The sequence below is a fragment of the Thunnus maccoyii genome, chromosome 24, assembly GCF_910596095.1.
Source record: "Thunnus maccoyii chromosome 24, fThuMac1.1, whole genome shotgun sequence".
In the NCBI taxonomy this organism is placed as follows: Eukaryota; Metazoa; Chordata; class Actinopteri; order Scombriformes; family Scombridae; genus Thunnus; species Thunnus maccoyii.
In genome coordinates, this window is record NC_056556.1 from 15,735,330 (window position 1) to 15,760,317 (window position 24,988).

At 41.6% G+C, this 24,988-nt stretch overlaps 2 protein-coding genes across 3 annotated transcripts in view; both read right to left on the reverse strand.

Moving 5' to 3' along the window:
* The window catches only part of LOC121891645 (transmembrane protein FAM155A-like), a 33,317-nt gene extending 20,018 nt beyond the window's left edge, over window positions 1–13,299 (reverse strand). The window contains exon 1 of the mRNA XM_042404137.1: window positions 12,101–13,299. Within this exon, the coding sequence (XP_042260071.1) occupies window positions 12,101–12,787 (687 nt within the window). The 5' untranslated portion in view covers window positions 12,788–13,299. The remainder of the gene's footprint in view (window positions 1–12,100) is intronic.
* Window positions 13,300–16,992: 3,693 nt separating this feature from the next.
* Window positions 16,993–24,503, reverse strand: lig4 (ligase IV, DNA, ATP-dependent). 2 transcript variants are annotated; one of them, XM_042405318.1, is made up of 4 exons: window positions 24,383–24,503; window positions 22,869–23,033; window positions 20,223–22,293; window positions 16,993–19,888 (listed from the first exon to the last, which is right to left on the reverse strand). In XM_042405318.1, exons 3-4 carry the CDS (start codon window positions 22,283–22,285, stop codon window positions 19,219–19,221), a joined length of 2,733 nt encoding a protein of 910 aa, XP_042261252.1. In that variant the 5' UTR covers window positions 22,286–22,293; window positions 22,869–23,033; window positions 24,383–24,503; the 3' UTR covers window positions 16,993–19,218. The 2 variants fall into 2 exon arrangements, with proteins under 2 accessions (XP_042261252.1, XP_042261251.1); XM_042405317.1 differs by lacking the exon at window positions 22,869–23,033.
* Window positions 24,504–24,988: the final 485 nt, after the last annotated feature.

Below are 24,988 nucleotides of genomic sequence, written 5' to 3' on the forward strand. Positions count from 1 at the left end.
AACACAAGTGGACAGCCGAGACACATCGTCATTCACACCTGTGTCTATCATGTGTCTCCAAGGTGTCCAGCTAACCATTTGTGTTCAGATGTCGTTACCGCCTACATCACTTCCGCTAGAAGGTAAAAGGGTCCTGTGCACAGTTATCACATCAATATGTCGCCAGTTTTGTTTCACACGTACCAACTAAGAAAACAAAAATGTTTCAAGAACTAATATACATGTACGGGCTATTCTAACTGAGACTGGCAGGACAAAGTCACTTGGTGTTGGTGCGCTACCCCCAAAACAACCACCACGTCCTGCATTGGTGACATATTTTCCTGTTACGTCCTTGTCTGGGACGCATCAGGACACATTAGCATTCACACTACAAAAGATACATGGTCAAATGCATCCGAGACCCATCCCAGGTTTGAGTAATTGGATCACAGTGCATCTTGGTGGTCGTTTACTCTTGTATGTAGTGCTGTCCACTTGTGATCCAATTGCCCGTTTTGAACTTTAAAACCAAGTGTAAACAGGGTCTTAGGTGATTTTAAGTGAGGTTTCCATTCAATGTCAGTGTATAAGCATACATTTTAACAACGCTGCTGGTGAAAATGTGAACAAACTGGACCTTTATCTTGAATTACTGTATATAATGAAATTCCACAACATGGTAGGTTTTGATAGAAATTTGAGAGTACTCCAATGTCTGTGTCAGTTATCAAGAAAAAAAACAGATTAAGAGTTTACAGCCAATGTACTGTAAAGTCTAACATCAGCATGCTAACGTGGACACAATGACAGTGCTAACATGCTGATGTTTTCAGATAAGGTTAGTTTAGTGTGTTAGTGTGCTAACATTTGCAACCTACAGCTAAGGGTTATGGGAATGGCATTAGTTTTGTAGGTATGTAGTCATAAACCAAAGTACTGGACAAATAGAAATTTTGACCTGATGGTGGTGCTAGAAGAAACTTCCTTCTGACGGAAACATGAACACATGGTTCAACAATAAGGCTTGCCCGATTGCCTTGGGCAAGTCAAATGCCATGTTGGGCTACTAAATCTAGCAACTCATTTGCTCAATCGGGCAAGTGGTAAAAAAAAAAAAAAAAGTATAAAACAATGAAATAAAAAATGTTTCAATCACTTTTTTCGATCATTGTCTTATCATAAATTATGTTCTCATTCTCTGGCACACAGCATAGCCCCCTTCCCTTGCACACATTGGAGAATATTGGCACACGCCGTTGGCCGATCAAGAATTCAGTAGGCTAGTAGTGTGATGCATGAAACAATAAACATCTCTCAGGATTATGTGAGCTCTGTGAAATAGAGGAATCAGTGGAGCATGTAATTTTTCACTGCCATAAATACTCTTGAGAACAAGAAACATTAAAGAGGGAAATCAGGAAGCTTAGAGCAGAAGAAATTAGTCCAAAAAATGTATTTTGCTGAGTCTATTCCTTTATTTAAAAGGAACTAGGCTGATCAAAAGAATTTAGTGCTCAGTGACATATAGAGGTCATACCATTTTCAATTTGCAAGAGTGTTTGTTGCTTTGCATCTATGACTCTCTCATCTATGACTGCTAATAAATAAAACAATTTGTATAGGTGCAAGTAAAAATTGACTTTGGGCAAGTGGGTCAGAAATGTACTTGCCTGAAGTCAATTTTTACTTGCCCCTCTACAAATTGTTTTACTGGGCAAGTGAAAACATTAATGTTGACCCCTGGAACATCTGTAATGCCTTTCATGGCAGTCCATCCAATAGTTGTAGACACATTTCACATAAAACCACAAATGTCAAGTTCGTGGTGGTGCCAGAGGAAAAGTCAAGAGATCACAAACATCAGTGGGATACATCTTCTTGGAACCATGAATGTCTGTACAAAATCTGGTGTCAATAAGATTTAGAAATATTTCATTGGATAAATGAAAAGTATGAGCGGCAGGTGGTGCTAGAAGAAAAGTAAGGAGATCACCAAAGTCACTACAGTTTATCCTCTGGGGACCATGAATGTCTGTATAACATCTCATGACAATCAATCTGATAGTTGTTGAGATATTTTAGTTTGAGACCAAAGTGGTGAACCAAACGACTGACCAACATTGCCGTCCCTAAAGTCATGCACCAAACGTGTGGCTCTAGCAAATGAAACTGTCGCTACTATTTGACAAACCAGACAGCAGAACTTAATCTAAAGTGAAAAAGTTGTTATGAATTAGTGAAGGTCAGTACAGTAGGAGTCAAACAATAGAACAGAAATTAAAGTAATGTATCAGCTGTAACTTTGGAATAAAATGTGTTTGCAGTACAACTCTGGTACCTAGGTGTTCATAATATACTTCAGAATCACTAAAGCTGTGTGGTTGATAAACAACAACATAATGGAAGTTAAACAGCCGAGAGGCCTCCGATTGTGCCCACGCCAGGAGCCAATCACAAGCCCCTGCAATGATCTGTTGTTGAGCATGAAAGAGCATCTATTTGAAATGAGATATAGTGTTGTCCAGGAACGAGTGTTTCCATTTAACATCTACTGTTTTAACAAAGCTGACCACATTTAAAGGCATGGGAATGGGGCTCTCAGTGTGACAGCGACGCAGCTCCTCAAAGCGCAAAAGCTCTCAACTCAGGTGGCCACTTGGCAGATCGGATGTGAGGATTTGGAGGGGAGGTCACAGAGGAGCAACATCAGGAGTGTGGGTGTACCAGGTGGCTCTCATAATTGTTTGACATCCTCTTTCTCTTCTCTATTCACACTAGACGGAGCAGCTATGCTGGACAGATCACTGCCAACCACAGAACCCTATCGCCAAAAACATCAATACTGGACGACTCTGTCAAAGCTCAGAATACGTTCAATGCCAATGGTTTCTTTTCTCTTAGCGTCTTGCTCTCTGCAATATCTCTGCGTAGCAAGTATGGTATTGTTAAGGTTAGGGGAAAATATCAAGAAAAACAACAAGATCAGTCATTTTAGCAAGTGCCCCAAAACAACATATATTTACATTCAAGTGACAGAAGCCCTCTAGTGGCCGTCGTACATATAAATTACGCAAAGGAGGAAATCGGGCGATGTTATTATAGAACGACAAAGCTCAGAAAGCAATTGTGACTGTTAGCCATTACCTCACCCGCTACAGTAGTTCAACAACCTGCCCTGTCCTGATGTCATCAAGCCTCACACGGATGAATTTAGATGTGTGTGACCGGCTCTTGACCGCATGAAGTTAACTATAGTTGACTCTTCTCTCCTACTTTCTGTTCTTACTTTTCTGCCTCTACTTGTTCCTCTCCGTCACCTCATATCAAGCACAAGACATTTAAGAGCAGAGAAGGATAAAAGATGACGTTTAACTGGATATTCTGACCGAAACGCTGTTAATTTCCTCAATCTTAATGTACTATATTGCTCCTGATAGTCCACGTTTTTTCAGTTTAATTTGGTTTTACAGTATCCTGGGGTGGTGTGTGTCCATATACATTATACAATCCTATCAATCTTGGGTTCGCAGTGCAGTAGACTCTGTCACACTCTTACATCAACTTATTGCATAAGACAGCAGCATACATCATGTACTGAGCAATTTAATGGAAGAAACTGTAAGTGTAGAGTAGCTACTTTTTTTCTTTTTTTTGAGCAAATAGTGCTGTTAGGCAAATCGTCGCACTGTGCTCACATAAACAAAACTCATGTCCAGTGACTGACAATTCATTTAACAGGACAAACATCATCCTCAATCATCCTAATGGGCCACACGGAGCTTAACAGAGATTCAAACATAACCTTTTCCCTAGTCCACTGTATACATGCAGACCTGGTTTGAAAAGCTTTTTAAAAGGGCATATGAAGAGAGGTACCTTACTGGGGAATAAGGCAAACACAGATAATCCCATTAGTGCCAAGTGGTGGGGAATTTAGATGTGCTCATCTGAAGGCAGCTCAAAAGATATTTGGGCTATATAGTCATCAGTTCTCATATCTGACACTACCAGCTATGGACAATACTGAACAAAATATCCACCCTGCTCAAAAAAGGCATTTTCTACATTAGTTAAATACTATAATACAATATGGCACACAGCAGTTGGGATATGGATTCAGGCTTATATCTGTCCCTGTAAAAAATAATCCATTTGAATACCTATGCAGACAATAGGACTGTTAGACTAATTGATGCCATGCCCATAAGTAAATGGAGGTATTAGTCTGACCCTTAGGTGTTTCACAGGAAAAAAAAAACAAAACATCCTGCTTGCAACATCTTCATTTTCTCACAATTATGAAGGCAAAGTAATGAATGGTTTTACTATAATTACATTTTGGTTGTTTCATTATTGAGAATAGCTTGGAAACGAAATACAATTCATCTCCAGGGAGGATTTTTTTTGTGTGTTTGTGTCTTCTTTGGGATAACTTACTTTTTTTTTTTAATTTAAGCATGACTGGTATTGTGTTGAATTTGACAGTAACGGTGTAACGAAACCACAAAAGAAAATCTAGTTTCCTGAATGGCATCTTTCCTATAAGCGGAGACGACGTGGCTATAATTACAATCTTCACCTCTGATTGACAACATTACTGTATGTCAGATAAATTACTCCACGTGTCACCTATAATGGAAATGCCACAGAGGTTAAATGAGGCCTATTAATTGGGTAACCCACTTAAACCCCTTTTTTCCCCTCCCTCCACCAGCCTCGCCGTTATCTCATGTGATCTGATCTGCTCTCCGTACAGCGGTTCACCGTTCGAACAATATGGAAGCGCTGCCGTGCACTGCAGCAGCTAACCTCCTCTCTCCTCTTCCTGCCTCATTAGCATGCTGCTCAGGGATCTACCCATTCATAAAAGGACTGTCGTGGAGTGGGCCGGGCATCTCGAAAGGGACAAAACCCTCCCCAAGGTCAGCGTTCACAACCGCCGCAGGAAGACACAATGGCGGAAATCACACGTGAACGCATCCGTGTGCAGCTCCCGTGCAACCTAGACGGGTGAACAATGCAATGCACTGCAACAATCTGTCGTCATTAATGCACACGAGGCTCTGTGAGACACACACACACACACACACACACAGAGTGTCGGCTGATATGAACAATGAGGCTGACAAAGGCAGCGAATTTAAAAAGTATGAGGGATCACAGGACATTCGTGCAGATGAGATAAACCACATTGAGACTGTAACATAACTGACAGATTTGGGGATGACAGAGTCTGTGTATCTATGTCTTGTTGTCAAGTAGGAGGCACTGTGGGATGAGCGAGAGAGCAAATCAAAGCTACAGAGGTACCCGTATGTGAGCCACTTCCACCCAGTCAGCCATCATAATCACTGCTGGTTTGATGTACACAGACAAAACACAGAAATATAAAGAAGACATCTCGAAAACCAAATAAAAACTACCCCACTGATACATGATGATGTATCTGCATGCCGATATTAGAATATTATCCCTTCACTGATGAAAGGATAACTGATGTGATAGATATGTTGCTGTTTGATTGATTGCATATTTAGTGTAGAGCTGGTCAATGAGATATAGACTGTCTGTGAAAACCTTAATTGACTTAATAATCTTTTTGTTTTATCAGATTCATACCGATATGATCAGTATGCATGGATATATTATTACCACTCTCATTAATGGTGTTCATTTCAATTGGACAATGTGGTGGCCTGTCATTGCTCAAATTTGAAGGATAGAAACTGGAATACCTTACTGTTGTTTCAATGAAAATGGTCAGATTAGAAGAATGAATAGGAATGGGCGATATGGGGAAAATCCTCCATCACTGTATATGTAATTATGTCTCAATATTGACATGTATATATCAGGATATACAGAAAAAATCTATCAGGAAACTGCTTATGGATAAAATGACCAGACAGGCATGTGGTGTTTTTGGATAATCCAGTGAATCAAATACCTCATGAATAAAAAAGCAAATCATCACATTGATGCAAAAATAGTTAATAACTCAACCCTGTTAACATTAGCTTCTCAATGCTCCACTGTGTTCACAGGCTAGTTGTTAACTGTGTCTGTCTGCTGTGTGGAGCTGAGCAGAAGGGTTTTTAGAGATTTTTCACTGAAAACAGCTGTCTGTTGCTACTGGAAACAGTCAATCAAAACGAGCTGAAAGACACTAAAACGCTTGATAGAACTGAGGGGAACTGATATGAGATGAGATAACTCTACGGTTCGTCACTACAAGCAACACATTTCACATACAAGTAGTCATTTGATCATAAAAATATCGAATATAGCAGCTTTAAGGAATAGCTACCAAGGTATAAACGCTATGGGAGACGGATACATATATATTGAAAAATGTGAAATAGTATTTTAATATATTAGGCCTCTCAATATGGGCTTTCTCCACTTTCAACAGTTAATGAAATTGTAAGAGTTGATAACTTTGTTGTGATAACAGCCAATAGGAGGCAAGTATGACTGCTAACAAGCTCTTCAGTTAACTGAGGGCTGAAACCATTAGGTGATTAGTCAATCAACAGAAAATTAATTGTTGACAATGTGATAATCGATTAACCATCATTTAACAAGCAAAAATGCTAATAATTAGCTGATTCCAGCTTCTCAAACTTTGAGGATTTGCTGCTTTTCTCAATTTTATATGATTGTAAACGGAAGGTCTTTTGGTTTTGAACTCTTGGTCGGACAAAACAGGTTATTTGATGATGTCCCCTTGGACTCCGGGAAACTGTGGCGGACATTCTTCATTATTGTCTGACTTTTTGTAGGCAAAATGACTCATACAGATATCTGAAAGAGTAATAGACAATGAAAATAATCATACTGGTTTACATACTGGTTTTGAAAGTGACAGACCTTGTTACACATTATTAACTTTTTTGGTGAGATTTAGTCATAAAACTCTTGCACTCTGTCTCATTTAAAGCTGGTATATTTGTTTATATGTATAGATTTATCTGATATACCTGATTATGGTTGTTTTTTTTTACTTTTATTCCTGTTCTTGTATCACCACAGATGCACGTGACAAAAAACTCAGTTGTGCAGAGATTTTTTTTCAGTTATTTAAAGTGAGATTTTGTGAAAATGACAGATTTGTTTTTCCAAATGTAGAGCTGAAGCCTTTTCCAAACCCTGCAAACCCTGAGAGCAAACGCATTACTTCACAAGACTCAATCTGTGTTTAGATTTTGTTTCAGAGCCCCCCATCTGAGAACTGATATCCTTGTCGTTACACATCATTTACAGCAGAACTGCATAACTGTATGGAAAGAGATAACAGATGAATGTAGGAACTTTAACATTGGTCTCCCTAAACCGTGCATCCCCCTCTTCTAAAACACACACACACTTACTCCAAGGTCTTATGGCGCAATCAGACAGGTTCAAATAACATGATGTCTTCACTGAGCTCAGGCGCTGCCCTATTTTGGTTGAAGGAGCTGCCCACTATCAAATGAAGGACAAGTGAACGTGGAGGGCTGGGTGCAAATCAATAGGGATCAACCTCTTGGTATCGCTGCCACCCGTCCCTCAGGCTCAGAAGAGCTCAGATCAATGCAGATGTGTGCGGTTGACAAGGATCTAAAGAGAGAGGACGCTGTGGACGCTGTCCTCCTTTCCACTTGCACACAACACCGGCTAAGATTAGACATTCAATTGGACCTGAACGGTGGGGGAGTGCGGGGAGGAGACGCATGTGTGCACAGAGCTCTCAGTGATTGTGTTTTGAGATTATTTTACATCATAGCAGTGATGTAGAGTAGTAGTAGTAGTACAAGAAGCAACATGATTGGTAATAGTAGCACAAGGAGTTTACAGTATTAGAAGAGGTAGAAGTAATAATCAAGGTAGTAGCAGTAGACGTAGATAGAGCTGTCCAGTTCCAGAAACTCCATAATTACTTAGCCAGGTGCTGCAAGTTCCATCTTTCAAATTCACAAATGAGTGAAATTACCAGGGAGGATGAGACGCCTGTGAAGCCAATTCATTACTTTTCAGAGTGTTTTTGTGTAAAAATAGAGATATTTTTCTCTCATGCTGTGGTCGTGTCAAGTGGGGACATTTTCTACTTCTGAGTGGGAAAGATCCAAAATCAAGTCCCCTTGAACTCACCATTCCTGGTGGGAAACTCTGATACTTCTCTGAACTCCTACGTTTCTGTAAATGTTTTCTCCAGGGCAGGATTAACCCTCTAGTCTAACAGGCCCCCGGGGCAAAAATTAGCTGTGGGCCCTCAGGCTCTCACAGTCTCTGCTCATGTTGTCTGTATCAGTTATAAATGCATAATTATTTTGTGTTAGCTTGATTAAGTAATTTGGGTATGTGCACCATGTAAACTGAAAAAGTACAGGCTTTTAAATAACATGGGGTTTCAAAGTTAGGTCATAATGCATGTGTTGCCTATCATTTCAGCTCCTGTTGTAATTTAGTCGTACATACAGTAGTAACAAACAAATAAGTAAATAATCAAATTACCACAAACTAATTGCCACATGACATTTCAGTCTGGGGCCCCAAAGGTAGTTGCCCATGTTGCCCGGTTGGTAGTCCATCCCTGGTTGCCACAAAAAGCAACATGGCAGCATGCTGAAATGATTAGTCGGTTAATCTATTAGTTTATTGGCAGGAAATTAATCAATAACAGCTCTTCATCTTTATAGTAATGTTTTCAAAATGTCAAAAATTCACTCGTTCCAGCTTCTCAAATGTGAATATTTGCTGCTTTTCTCTGACTGACATTATTGTAATTTGGACTAATTGATAATTTCACTTTATTGAATTGTGATGAGCATTTTCCACTATTTCACGACATCTTTTAGATTTTAATTGGCAGATGAATTGATAATGACAATAATCTTTAGTTGCGGCCCTAATTATTTTAACTGTTATCATTAGTGGGTTTTTCAATGGGACATTTTAGTATCCTCTGATTGTCTAACTGTGAAGAATTTCAATGGTTCCAGCATCTTAAATGTGAATATTCGCTGTTTTGCTTCATCTTTTATGATAGTTAACTGAACATCTTTGGCTTTTGGACTGACAAAAATAACCAAAAAATAAACATCACGCTGGTCTCTGGGAAACTGTGACTGGAATTTACAATATTTTCTGACATCTTATAGACAATTCAATGATTACGCAGGTAAATATACTGCAGATTAATCAATAATGAACATAATCATTTGCTGTAGCTCTAATAACAACAAAACAGCATGTTTAGCCTTTAAAGTGGACTTTTAAGGTTGTCCTGGTGCTACAGACTACTGGTGTTTTTCACAAATATGCTCAGAAATGCTTATGAATAGACTCTAATATGTAAGTTATTACACTGCAGACTTCTGGCATCACAGGTAGGAAACCCAACATTACATAAGGTGAATATAGTGCTGTGAGTTTGCTGTGAAACTACTAGCAAGTCTGACATTTTGGTTCACACTTAGGATAAAAAAAACAAAACAAACTTGGAAAACACCGCCGCTCGGCCCAGGTTTAAATGTTTGGAGCCGCGGCCCCGCTGTTAAGATGAATGGAGGGTTTTCAGAGAGTCAGGTGATGGAGGATCCCATTGTGAGGAACAGCACACTGGCCGTGTCCACTGTGTGATGTTTCACCTCAGGCTAGAGGAATCAAAGCACCACCTGCGGACCACAGAAGCCACTCTTGCACAACAAACGCTACTCTCCATGTCAAATATCCTCACTTGAAATGTCAGAGATCTTCCTCTTGCTGTGAGTAACCAAACACGCGCTACACCTGCATCGACTGTTACCCTACACTGAGACTGCATGTTTAAATGAGACAATGAGGCAGGGGTACACAGTATTTGTTCAATCTTTTTACACTTGTCAGCTCGGTGTATAATCAAGACATATTTAGAGAGATTACATATGCATCTGTCTGAGCCGGCACACAACCTGCACTGCTAGGCTTCCCCAAGGCAGGTAGCCATTAACTCAACAAGAGCTTGACATTATCGTTTGAGTCACTCTGCTCTCTCTGTAACGCTGCCAACCACATACACAGGACTTGAGCAAACCTATAATCACGAAGGTGAGAGAGATGGGTCATTGTTAAAGAAATTAGCAGCTTTACTTAAATGACTGTTTTCCCTCCAAATGCCAAGAGGTGAGCCTGGAGAACGCGGAAACTGCCGCGCGCCTCAACCTGAGACTGGCAGCGGATAAAACATGAGTATGAGTTTACTGCCGAGACATTGCTAATGTGATGCAGCAGCAAGGCATCTTCGGTTGACATCAATGGAAGCGTCCCTCAGTGACTGATACCTGAAGGCAAAGTCAGGGGCTTGGCAGCTACAGTCTGGATTTAACTATATCTTTAAAAAAAAAAAATACCATCACTTTTTCTTCTCTTGTGTAGCATGTGTGCATATTTTAAAGTGGACAACCGACTAACCTTGAAGTAAGACTCTGAAGTAGCTTAGGTCAGGCTTTACCAACTCACAACACTTATAAAAGCCTTGGTATGCAGAGAGTGTTTAGCGCTATCAGGATATAAAGCTTCCAGCAAAGAGGATTCATGTAAAATATCCAGAACCATAAAGTAAATGGTCATAACAGTGGTTTTCTGTTTTTTAAATAAGCAACCCCGTGAGATAAATTAAAATACAGCAGTCTCCTGGTCCTTTGTGTACACACACAGTGTGTGTGAGCATGCGTGAGTGTTTACATAAGTGAGAGTGTGAGGTCTACAACCATATGAATGCTGGAATTATCTTGCCTAAAAAGTCTGTGTTGTCTTTGCCAGGATTAAGACATCCAACAGCAAAGACAAAAAGGAAGGGGATATAAAAGAATGTGAATCATTGTTTGATGAACACACACACACACACAAAGAGAGAGAGAAAAGGGATTTGTCTTCATGTGTGTTTTCTATCTCTAAATGTAAGCTAGCCTTGCAAACTAGGCCCAGCTCATGAGCATGTGGGTCTATCTAAATCTAAATGCATTGGATTCGTATAAGCAAGCAGATGGCCTGATTAGATTCGCGCTTTTGACGCCTGTGCTTGTCTCTCTGCCACTGGCTGGGTGAATGGAGGCCATCTGGGATTGGCCAGGGCTTCTGTGAATGGAGCAGGGGAGCGCCATTCAGCACCGCGGACAGCTCCGCGCTGCCATGGAGCTCTCCGCGGTGCTGAACGCCGCTTTGGTGGCTCAGCGTGCTCACAGCGGCCACACACACACACACACACACACACACACACACACACACACACACACACACACACACACACACACACACACACAAACAACTCTGACCGAGGCCTTCGCGTTTCCTGGACACCCATTACAGCCCGCTATGACCCAGCTTCGACTATTAGAAGCTGGTAAACAGTGCATGGTAATCAAACAGCGAGCTCAGGCCTCGCTGTGCGGCTTTCAGCACACCGAAACGAGGCCTATAGGTGCGGACCGAGTAATGAGCAAATACAAGTCGGAGCGAAAACAGCCTTCCGCCACATTAGGCAGGGAAACCACCTCTTGACTTTATTGAAACGCTCTCGATATGGAGTGGCGCGGCCATGATGAACACCTGGCGGACTGCGACAGCACACATAGGACACACAGGCTCCCAGAGTTGTTTGCATATGCCAACAGCTTCCTTACTGCCCATTAAAATGTTATAAACGCTCGGCTGTAAAAACTCAGGCTATAGTGCAATCCTAACAGCCCTATCGACCGGCTGATCAGGCAGACTGTGACCTGAAGAAGCGCCAGGCAGGTCCTCAATGTCAAAGAATGAGTGTGAACTGTACAGGGGGGGACACAGAAGCGGATCTGGATGCTGAAAAACAGTAGCAGGGCCTCCATCTGCACATTAGCATGGGGCCTAAAAACACAATGAGGAGATGAATGAACATGAGGCCTGGAGCCGGGAGTCTCCTTGAATCTGTCATCCGTCTCCATGGCGACAGGAGGAGGAGGAGGAGGAGGAGGACCAAAACTGGCATCTATCCGGGCCCAAATCAACAGATGGCCACCACATCACCCCCAAACACTATCCCACCACCCCACCACCACCAACACCACCATCATCCCCCCCCCCACCCCCCACCCCCACCCCCCTCTCCTTTGCAGCCTACCTTGCACTGCTCCATGCACGTCCTCACTGAATATGCCCCAGGCTCATATTTCTGGGTCAGGAGCTCAAAGTCCTCGTATTTCTCCTGGGCGTGCTGGTCGTAGCGCTGGTACGCCTGGACGCACAGGCTGCATCTGGTCGTGTCGCCATCGCCGAGCACGTCGAGGCTGCAGTTCAAATTGTCCGGACTTGTCGACCCGTAAAACAAATCCAGCAGAGAGTGGGAGTTACAAAAGGAAAGGTACAAATCGCTCATATTTACAGCCCGCGTCCCCTCTTTGTCGGAAAGGCCCCTGCACAAATGGTCGGCATCTGCGAAAGTAAAGCAGTTCTTAGATAAACTATCCTGGTGGCAAGTTTCAAGCCGCCACAAATGTTTGGTAGAGTTTCCTATAAAAATAGCATCTGGTTTTCCTCTGAGGCTGCTGTGTGCTGAGTGGGTCTGGGGTGAGAGGGGGTAGGAGGATGCGAACTTGTCCCGGGTCCGGGCCAGTTTGGCCTCGGCGCAGAACCACAGGTGATCAGAGAGGAGGATGGTTAAGAACAAGAGGGATGCCAAGGACAGTCGCCATCTCTGCGCCCTCTCTGAGTCGGTGAATGGCTTTTGGTTGTCGCGGGGGGGCTCTAGCCAGATTTGGAAGCCGTCGTCATCTTCTTGCTGCCAACACGTCCCAGCACCCCTGGTCATATTTTGGGAACCGGCCGACTCCACCGTGGGGGCTCCTCTGCCGCAACAGTCATTGACGTGGGGTCCGCTTCGCGTTTTCCTCCCCTCAAGTGTCGGGTGGTGGGTTGTCCCGGCTTGCCTTTGCGATCAGCGGTAATTCCCATTAAAATGAGCGTGGGCCGGATGGGAAATTAGACGCTGGCGACCACGGGCCGCATCCTCCATGGCTGACCGGTGAAGCCGCTGTCCTCCCGTCCGCCCCGAGCTCCGCGCCGCGCCGCTCCGCTCCTCTGCGTAGCCTCGACTCCGTTTTTAGAAACACTCACCGACGCGTTTACGTTTCCCCCGGCCTCGGTCGTGCAGGGACAAGGGCGCTATCCTCTTCCAACATGGCGAAGCTGTGTGCCTTTGTGTCGGCGGATGGGCCTACAGCCTGTAACAGACCTCTTTTCTTTTTCAAGCCCTCACCGTCTTCATCTCGCTGCCGTTGTCAAGTTGCCGCCATGTTCGCCAAGAGACGGTGTGTGTTTGCAGGAAGCTGCGTCAAGTCAGCAACAATAACTAACAGTATTTCCGGTCTTAGCATAATAAATAAAGGGCACACACATGCCAGTGTGATTTGAAAATGGAAGCTTTTACCCCTGTGTGTGTCCTGTTATCTAGGCCAGTGGTTCTCAAAGTGGGGCCCGTGGTCCTTGAGGGGGTCCCAAGCAAAAAGGGGAATAATTAATTTTCATTGTAATTCCATTCATAAGTAACACAGTGACAGAATGTTTGACTATTTTGGTCATGAGTTTCATACACTTTCTGTTATAAAAAATCTAAAAGCAAAAATCTTATCAGATGGGGGTCTGTGGTCTAATTTTTGTCAGTTAAGGGTCCTTGACGTGGAAAAGTGAGAACCACTGATCTAGGGCAGTGCTTCACAGCCTTTTTGGTGTGTGACACATTCAAATGAAGCAGCGTCTATTTGTAACTACTCATCACAGGTTATGTGTTTAAAGTGGTTATTTCATTTGAAGGACAGAGCTCTGAAGTGGTGAAAGTAACCAGTATCTCACAGGGGGAAACAATAGCAAAAGTCAGGAAAAATAAACATATTTTTATGTAGGCCTACCGGAAATAATTAACTCTATTATTACCCTTCAGATTTATCTTGTGGTCCCTTGGGGGCTCCTGACCCCCAGGTAGGAACAAATGATCTTGGCTATACTGCTGGGGTCCTACAGAAGCTGAAAACGGTCACGCTTGCAATTTTTTTTTTCATGCTGTAATCTTGAGATCACAAGTTAATTTATCTTGTTATCTCGAGGAAACAAAGGCGGATTTCTCAAGATAATGAGATGATTTACCACAAGATTTATTACGGGTGGAGCTCATTCTCATTTGTTCATTCCTGTCTTCTCCTCTCCATGTCTCCCTCACATAGACAGCCCAACTGTTTAGATCAAGCACAAGAAGCCTTCAGGACATGAGTTCAAATCTGTCATATGTTGGTTCTTATTCCCTTTCTCAACCCCACTTTCTCTCATTAAGTCTAATAAAATGAAAATGCTTGAAATGTATTGTTTGGTACTTCTGCTACATGAAACATCCTATCATATTATGACCAAAATGCCATTTGGCTGTAACAGCTGTCATCACTGTCAAGATGCCATCTACACATGCTGGCATGGCACTCCTGATCTCTGTTAAACATTGTAAGTAATAAGAGGAAACAACCTTTTGTTTTCTTGTGATAACGGGTCGATAATCTCATTACCTCAAGATAACAAAGCTAATTTTCTCAAGATAACAGCATTAAAAAATAATTATTTCAAGCACAGCCATTCTCAGCTTCCATAGGGGTCCAGCCTATTGGTGCATTCACAAAATGTGAACTATATTTCATGTCAAATCTGTAGAAATAAATGCATGTTGTGATGAAAAAAAACATGTATTTAATTTTGAAGATCAACTTGACCAACATCCGGTATTGTACTACACATTTCTTGCTAACTTGACAAAACTTCTCCATCTCTGACGTTATGCCGCATCCCTCAGTACACTCAGATGCATCAAGCCACACACAGTCAGCTAAAATCTCCCCAATAATGTGGTAACTGGGATTTCAAAATTACAAACTCAATCTTAAAAAAAATATACTATTTCAAGAATGTGTGTATAAAGAACAAGAGATAAAAACAAACACCCACTGAAAGTAAAAGTATACAGCTGTATAATATCTACTGGACAGGAGAAAATGCAAACTATCTCAGGAAAGTTTGTGACAACAGTTTTATTTTGAATGTTCCACCATTAGATTTAGTTTATATTGTTGTTACCTTGACAGAAGACTCAGGTACTCACCTGGTTTCAGCCTCAGGCAAGATGCTCTCATCAAAAGAAATGAGTCTGTTTCCTCTTTAAAGGACAATACCAATGCTTTTGCATCTTTAAACCCATTTCAAATCAAGTATACTTAATGTTACTGCCACAGATTTTTAAAGGCGCAGGCTGCTGTTGTGTTTTTCCTGGTCCCAGGTGACCACTGCTTCTCATTTATTTATTATTATTGTGAAAAATCAAACTGCTTAGACTTCGACCTACTTAAGATAGTTAATCCGCCATCTTCAGGGTGATTATCCTGCTTTGATTTTTGTCAAAGGTATATTATTATTGCATGGTATCGCAGTAGAAATGTTCAGAATCAACGAGTGCTTACTACTCCATTACCACTGAAAGATAACTCTGAAATCAATTAAAGCAGACATGGAGTTCATTGTGATGGATTTCCTAATTCAAGCAAGTCTCAGGCTTCTGCAAGTTAATCTCTCCTATTAGGTAAAACATGCAAAAACAGAAGTATGCTCCTTTAAGTAAATGGGTTTTCTCTCTCAGGGCTATTGAAGTTATATTTGTGGCTTTTGTAATGAGGATAAATAATCTGGTGTTTACCTGCTACTTTACAGTGGAAATAAAGCATTTGTAAAGAATTTTAGTGTAGAGATTTTTTTTTATTAAAAACAGTTTCAACAAGAATTACTTATACAGTCATATTAAACCAGTGGCTCCCAACCTAAGGGTTGAGAACCCCACAAGGGGTCACATGATAAACCTGAGGGGTGGCGATAAGATTAACAGAGGGGGAACCAAACAAAACATATTTCTGCTCAAGTTCCGTTTATTTTTTCAGCCTTTTCTCTAATTTTTGAAACTTGTCTTGCAGAAGATCTCCTATAATTGTACGCTAGGAGGTGATATCAATCTTCTCACCTAACTCTCAGCAAACAAATAAAGCACATTTCCAAAACTGTTGAACTACAGTACTGTGCAAAAGTTTTAGGCACCCTAGATGTTTAGATTCTTTTCCATTATGCAATACCATCAGGGAGGTGTCTGATTCGTCCCAAATTTATTCATGACATGACAATGACCCCAAGCATACAGCTAGAGTCATAAAGAACTATTTTCAGCGACAAGAAGAATGATGAGTCCTGCAACAGATGGTATGGTATGGCCCCCACAGAGCCCTGATCTCAACATCATAGAGTCAATCTTTATAGCAATATTTTTTTTAAGCACTCTCACTTTACTTTTAGTGCCTAAAACTTTTGCACAGTACTGTATTTCTTTTAGGGGTCACAAGCATTAAACATGGTTTTAGCCTCTTATCCCTGTTTTTATGTAGCTATAGTTCGCTGGTATTATTACTCAAGCCACTTGTTATGTATTGCTCCTAGTTTTTTATTCCAGATATCAGAGTTTGTATTTACCTGCTTGTACTTCATCCAGTCATATAGTTTGAGTTGTCACCAGTGGCCCATGTCCTCCACTGTGAAAAAAAGTCTTGGAAAGGGCAATCTGATTTCCTCTTAAAAATGTTTTTCTGTGAGGCAAGTGGAGGCTTCTGAAAATGTGCTTGACACTGTAATTGAGGGCTAGATAAGCCAGAGTTGGGGAACGATGTGATAGTCTGTCTAGGGGCCGCTTTCAAACCATTTGTTTCTGCTGATGTCCAGCATGCTCCACCATCTCTCCAACAGCTATGGTCAGCCTAATTAGAGCATTTATCCCAGTAGGACATGCTAGCTTTCAGCAGGCCGTCTTCACAGACTGGTAATCTGCTCCTTTCCAGTCTTCAGCTGTGGATTCCTTTCCGAGGACCAGCAGTTGGACATTTAAAGACCTACAGTTTGTTGTGCTGCAGAAACACAATGCACTACACGCACAAAGCCACACAGGAATAAGCACTGGTTGAGTACCTCTAATTAAAGCCTGTCAATCAAACACTCACTCCGCATCACCTGGAAATAGTCCAGAGTGGGCGACGGGTTACAGAGCGCTTACTGCGGCACAAAATAGTTTTTAACCAGCAATGAAGACCATTTTTCTCTCAACAATGTGACATTTTGTGTTGTTTTCAACAAAAGTGATATAACTCGTCATCTAAAACAATGCAAAGAACGTATTAAAGGTAGAATTTTACTTGAAACTGTTTAACAAAGATTAGAAAAACAAAGATTAAAACCCACAAACCCTACAGGGAACTCTGCAACAGGTCAATGAGAGCCATTATTAACTGTATATGATTAGGAACAGGTGCCTTATCACTTTTACTTTCAAAATGTATTCATGCGGCATTTACACACAACAATGCCCAGGACACCACAGGCAGCTACCTGCACCCTAGGGGCGACGGTAATGAAGGTTATAACATATCAATGAGTCCCAAGGCACATTGGTGACATTTTTCAAGACAGGAAAACATGGCGACATCTTTGTTGGAAGGCCTTGAGCTGAACCGGTTTTAACGTACACCTGTGGTGTCCCCCGGTCTCTCTCTGCCAGCTGAGTACACGCTGAAGAGCTGAGGCAAAGGCCATCAATTCATACAGACGCTCCCTTTAAGTTAAACCTGCAGTGCGGGACTTTTACATATAGATGAACGTCCGTTACATTCAAGCTTTTGCCAAACAAGTTCATACAATGCTGGTTAAGCCTATCATCGCTACATACATCTCTCTGTATTTCACAGGATACCAGAGTTTTTAAATCTGGTGTTGGATTTGACGTTCTCGTGCTGGCTGGATGAATACAGAGCATGTGCACCAGAGACTTCCGCTGAAAGAGTAGGCTATCTTCTGGTTAGCCCTTTGCTAACTTGAATGGGGATAAAATAATTTAATCATGCGGCTCTTCCAAATGTTATCAGACTGAATGGATCAAATTCTGATAGTGAAATGAGTCATTTCATAGGGGTTATGTGACGCGTAAAACAATTTATCCACCATTTTACAGCTGCAACAGTAACAATGGAGTAGGCTACAGTGGAGCCTATGATGTAAGCATGTGTCAACAGTGTTTTTGTAATTACTCCACAAGGGGGAGACAAAAATCCCACACTCCAGCTTTAATTACTAATTTTAAAAACACATTTGGACAACAGTCATTCCTGTATTTTAAACCAATCCAACATGTTTATCCAACAAATTTATTTAACGCTTGGAAGAGGATGGTGACGGGAGGTGTATTCATTTGGTTGCAATCTGCAACCTCACGGCTAGATGCCACTAAATCCTACACACTGTACGTAAAAAATAAATAAAAGCACAAAGGCACAGATAACAAAAAGAGAGTGAACTGTTCAAGACTCATTGAACCACTCCCATTGTTATCTTACATTAAAGGGGCACTCCAATTTTACACATAAAGTTTATTTCACTCATCACAAGAAGTACTAAGCCTGAGAAAACACATGTATAATGTCTTCTATGGCTCTGGAAGGAATGCTCCAGTTTGAAAAAAATACCCCTGATGATGTCATAGTGATGCCACCAGGGTTATCTTGGATTGGGCTTGAGATTCATCATCTATAAGAATGTATTGGGTTTAAAAGAAATTGGCATTTAGAAGGAAATGAGGGTCTAATGAAAGACGCTATCCAGTTTCATTATGGGAAATGTAGGATTTAGTGTTTTTGGAGTTTGACTCATACTATGGACTAAAACTTCTTTGCTGCTCCAATTTTCACCACCTTTTTTTTAAAATCTCCCCACCTTTATTTTTAAGTGCAACACTAAAAACCCTTTAAATGAAAAATTAAGAAGGGGCCTAGTTTAGATCACAGTCATGGAATACTCCCCAGTGTTCACTCACTTATATTAGTCCATTATATTGGTCAATTCATTAAAAACTAATAACAAGCAGCCCTAATCACGCATTAAGAACATAACAAACAAAAGTAATAAAGTCTGCATGAAATCCCAGAGAAAGTAACGTCCCCAATATAATATAGTGTAGCTTCAATCAAACCTCTTATCTCACACTCAATGGTGATTTTGACTGTTTATGGAGTTTTTATTCTTCAACTTTTACTTAATTACTAATCTTATTGGGAACTAATTAAAATGCGAGATAAAAATGATTTTTCTTTAGTGTCAACTGAAATCCTATGAAAATCACCAAAAGACTCAAACTAAGTAGTCATTGTCATTCATCAGATACCCTGCTTTGATTGAATCAGTCACCCATGAGTCTCTTACAATCTTAAACTTCTTCCTAAAGCTGCGCCTCAGAGTCCTCAAATCTAGAAGTCTTGTTTCCTCTGCCATAACGACATGGGACACTCCTTCCTCCAACTTCTGCACCACCTTGCCTCCATGGTAACGAAACTCTAGTGCCCTGATGTCCAAACAGGTGGCAGGTAGGGCGCTTTTAGAGTCTCTTATGTCAGTGTAGCTGTCCATGTAAACCTTGAAGGGTCTGAACATGCTGGTGGGAAGATCATCCCAGCCATATCGCTCCTCCACCTGGCCAACGTTCACGGCTGCCGATGTGTCAGTGCTGCTGATGCGGCTGAACACTTCACGCAGCTGCTGCTCGTCTGTGTCCACAAAGTAGCTGTCTCCGTAGCTGTCATACTCCTTGGCAAAGTGCTCCCTGGTGGAGGGCGACATGTGGATCATGTGGCAGGGTTGCCATGGGACCACTTGCTTCTGGTCAAGGCACTCCAGCAGCCAGGCGGCCCACACCACGTCATGCTGGTTGGACGAAATCAGGTTTTTCACACGCATGTTCTCTATGCCGGCGATCACACAGTAGGTGTCCCGTCCAGGATTTTGAACCACGATACCCCCACACCTAAAATAAAGATGACATCAGTAATCAGTTATTTGTGATAGGATACTTTATTAACAATGGGTCGCATGACTACAAACTTTGCAGTTACGCTCAGATCTACAGAGTAAATTAGCGACTTTCAGCTCATTGTTTTGGTTTTCACGTCCTTAACGTTACTGCTTTGATAGAAAAAAAAGCTCTAATAAACTCACTGCTTACTACCTGCCCAGCACTAACAGTCGCTAACAGCAGACAAAGCTAGCTGGTGAACTAAAACAAGAAGCAACTATTCCAACTTTACTACAACACTATCTAGCTAAACATTTTCAACATGGGACTTTATTGACAGATTTACCTGGCCACGCCTTTTTCCAGCTCAGCCTTGGGGTGATCCTCAGTCCCATTCAGGATGCAGAACTCCACATCCTCGAACATATCAGTCTCCTTGGTAACCCCAGAGAGGTCCTGGGGCTTAAAGTGGTCAATGAGCCCAATCACCTTCTTGGGTTTGGCTGCCAGCTTGCGCTTCTTCTTTTGTGGTTCGTTGTTGTCGATGTGAAGGTGCCGTGAGGCAAGTTTTCCCGATGCCTTGCTGCGAAACTGATCCAGCTCTGCCAGAGTCATGCACTGGTACCACTCCTTGTCGTCACGGATCTTCTCAATCCTGGGGAAGCGGAGGGTGCAGTTGGTTTTATACATGTCGCTTCCGACTATCTCTGCCGCCTTGACCTGAATGATGACTGAGTTGCAGGGTTCAATGTAGACTTCTGGCTTCTCTGTTCCACACAGGATGGATGCTGGTGGGTCATTTCTTCGGTAGACCTTCCAGTGCTTGGCTAACTTCAAGCCAAGGTCGTACAACTCCTTCATGGTGTAGCCGGAGCCAATGCGGCAGAATGTGTGGAAAACCGAGGGTTTCTCACCAGGCTTTGGAGCTTCGGCAATGCCACATAAGAAATGGGACATCATACCACCCCGTCTGCCTTTCCCCCAGTAGCCACCAACAATCAGCAGGTCAAGCTCATCCATCAAGCCATCCATATATTCCGGCTTTATTTTCAGCCATCCCTCCCCCCGCTTGTCAGGTTTGTAGATGGATAAAGGATCCTTCACCATGATCCCCTCCTCCCTGTTGTCTATGGCGTCATTGAGGGCATTCACCACTTCCTGCATGGTTCTGGCATCTGTCTTTGGCACCAGGTGCATCCTTCCCTTAACTGGGGTGAAAACTGTCTGCATTGTCTCGTAACGCTTCTTCAGCGGTTCCTTGCCAAGCTTTTGGCCATTGACTAACAGCACGTCAAACACGCAGAAGCATGTCTGTAACTCAGAGTCGTCCACCAGCCTCTTGATGTCAAATTTGCTCCCTTTCTGCATGAAGGTCTCGGCGGTCGGGTTGTATGCCATCATCTCTCCGTCAAGGATGCAGTTCACAACGTGGCTTTTAAAAACATTGTGGATGTAAGGTGTGAGTGAACCCTCCAGCGGGGATCCTCCAAACTGCTGTGTGTAATCAAAAGCATTTCGGCTAAAGTACTTGTACACATCTCCATCTTTATGCAGTTGTATACGCTCCCCATCAAGCTTGGTTTGAATGTAAAAAGGGCTATTGCCCATCTGTTTCTCCACATTGCGGATGTTAGCAATAGCTGCCAACATGGGCTTGAAGGCAGAGAAGAGTTCAATAGAGACTTCACTCAAAGACACTGAGGTTTTGTGGAGCTGCTGGCACACCTTGTTTAAGTCTGTGTTCACATTGTAGAGCTCAGCAGCATCAGGATGGAAGACTTGGAGAACAGTTTCTTTGCTGACCCCTAGCTTCATGTCCTTCAGAATCATTCTGATGAGCCATTTTTGCTCAAGAGCCGAGCTGTGCGTGATGAGATGCAGCAGACTCTTTTTCACAAGATTTTTCTGTTGGCTAGCGTTGTTGATGGCAACTGAATCCAGAAAGTCATTGACTTCTTTGATGCTGAGGTTTCCCTGGCTGGTGCACCGTTTCTTCAGCACAAAGTATGCCATGCCGGCAAAGTCTCCAGCTTCTCCTTGGGATGTGGTTGGAGCTCGGTAGTTCAACAGTTTATTGGCTTCTGGGCCATTCTTTGGGAGACCTAATACATCGATGTAGAGTTTAGCTAACATGTTCTCTTTGATACCATACGCCATACGCTCTCGTTCAAAAGGGGGAACTATGAGGCGCATAGCTGGATAGAAAGAGTCTGTCGTTTTGGGGTTATCTTTGTGGAGGGCAGAATGAAACTTCCTCCACGATTCAATGAAATCACCAAGGATCTTGGATTTATCTGGACGGAGTTTCGACTTCTGGATTTTCTCTAAAGTGATACACAGGTGAAGGAAGGGAACTTGAGCAGCAACAGACAGCTGACCAGCAGCATCACTTTTGGAAGTTCCCTCCATTGTGAAATCTGTAATATATGTCAAAGATAAAAATCATTGGTGGATCAACAATTTCTTTGTGGTTAGAATATAGTTCATTCTTTCAAATTAATTAATCAAAATGCATCAAAATATAATCATTTAAAGAAAAAAAACACCAAATTTTCCCTAATTTAAGCTTCCACAATGTGACGATTTGATATCTTTCCCTTTTTTATCATTGTAAACAGACTATCTCTGAGTTTTAGGGTGTTGTCACACCTGCACTTTTTAGTCCGGTTAAATCAAACTCTAGTTCGTTTTCCCCTTGGTGAAAATCATTTTGGCAGGTGTGCACACAGTAATTGCACTCAGGTGCAGACCCCAACAATCACACACCGAGACCCTTTAAAGATGGCGGCTCCGGTCCAATCCCAAAGAAACTCTGGAGTGGATTGTTTGTGGTGGGAACAGGTCCCAACCTCAATCCGAGCCGACAACTAGGTGTACTCTGCAAGTTTGAGCAAAACGGCTCCCATAGGCAGGTGAGCTTTGCATAGTGGTATGCAGATGAGCAAATTTAACAGTTGCTAACAACTAGCCAGAGAATAAATCAAGGTCTGACCTGGACTAGCTCAACGTAGTATGTTGTATTTGGCCAGTGGACCTCCCTTAGGAGGTGTCCTGTATTTACGTTCTTTCTCCTGCCCCAGACACATCTGACCAATGAGTGAAGTGAACATTCTCACATAGCTTGTAGCGATGCATTTTCGCTCGCTTGGATTTTTCTCTGTGTGAAAAGAAACCAAACCAAGGGGAAAACACACAAAGTTCACCAACACTCAACTGATTCAGACCAAGCAAACAAATCATAGATATGACATTTGAAGCTGTCAGTCTGGGAAACTGGGAGGGACATTTTTTACTATTTTTTGACATTGTATGGACCAAACAATTTAATGAGAAAATAATCTGCAAATAAATTGACATGAACACAGTCATTAATGCCAGCCCTAGTTGATACATTAGATTAGAAAAATAATCTAAATACATTATACTACGGCTGAAACGTTTAGGGCTTGGTCATTACATCGATTGATAGAACACTGACAAAGCAAGTTTGATTAGGTAATTTTTCAAGCAGAAATCCTAAAAATGAGCTGATTCCACTTTCTCAAAAAAGATTTGCTGTTTTTTCTGTTTAATATTATTATAAACTGAATATCTTTGGGTTTTGAACTGTTGGCTGGACAAAACAAGTTATTTGAAAATCACCTTCGGCTCTGGGAAATTGTGATGGACATTTTTCATTACTTTCTGACATTTTTTTAGATTAAATTATTGATCAATTAATCAAAACGACTTGTGTTTGGAAATGCATACTTTCCAACCCCAATGGAAGTAATGAGAAAATAAAATGTTTTCATTTGAAATTTTGCACTAGAGCATGATATTATGATAATATTTTGCCAATATATCTATTGTGACTGTAATTTACAAATGTAATAAAATGTTTCTAATTCACACTAATTCTCAATAATTCTTACTATTCCACTTCAGCTGCAGATTATTGGTCAACAGAGGTCAAACTTCAACAAATCCTGACATGTCTCACATCATGTCAGGAGGGAGGGGGGCGTGGGGGTTTACATGATTTACTGCTGTCAGACAGAAAACTAATGCCCAGGCATGTCCGATGACGTATGTTACAGTCCTTTGTCGACAAACAGAACAATATTTAACTATTAAAAGAAAAGTTAAAAAAAACAAAAACAAGAATGAAACCTGTCTAACCATGACAGTAAGTATTTAATTTAGCAACAGCTACTAAAGAAGACTTTTAAAAATGTAGCAATCATAAGTTTAAATGTACTGTTTTTACACGATTTACTGCTGTCTGAAAGAAAACTAATGCCCAGGCATGTCCGATGACGTATGTTACAGTCCTTTGCCGACAAACAGAACAATATTTAAGTTTCTTTTTATGATTAAAAAGCAGTTTGATATGATATTCTGATATTCAGCAAAACAAAAAACGTTGACAGCGCGTTCATTTTGAAGCAGGAAGTGTTTTCCTCCAGCGGTTTGAGGAGCAGTGGCGACACATGTTAGCAGAATAGTGAAATACACCAGATTTACCTGCTAATTTGGTGTTTTTAATCTTCCAAAGATCAGCTAGATAATGTCAGACGTCTCATGGCAAGCTACATATTGTATACTTCCTTGTACACAGAGTAGGGACCTCTATTGAAAACGTTCCCCTGGAAACAAGAGCGGAACATTTGTTCCCCTACAATGTTGATTTATGTTATAAAACGTTAACATGTACTAACTAAATTGAAGTCTTGTGAAGCTCAAATTTCACACTTTGAAAACGTCCCTTTTTGTATATTTGATCTGAAATGTCTTATTTAGACTAATTCAACACAAGCATTGTGCCCTGTTGTGAGTGCATTATGTTTAATACCCATTGTGCTGCATTTTGTATAATCTATTTGTGTTTTAAATGTCTAATTTAATGTAAAAAAAAAAAAAAAGAAAAAAAAAAAGGTGAACATTTTATGATTTAATGTCAGATTAAAATCTAGAAAAAATAATGTCTTTGTTCTTTTATTCACCAGCAGAGGGTGGTGCTGAGACGCTGCAGAGCTGAGGAGGTGCAGTGTGTAAGCTTGTTTACCATCATGGGCCTGAAGCCAGTCAATAGTAAACTGGTAGTAAAAGATAGGAATGTTTACTTGTTGA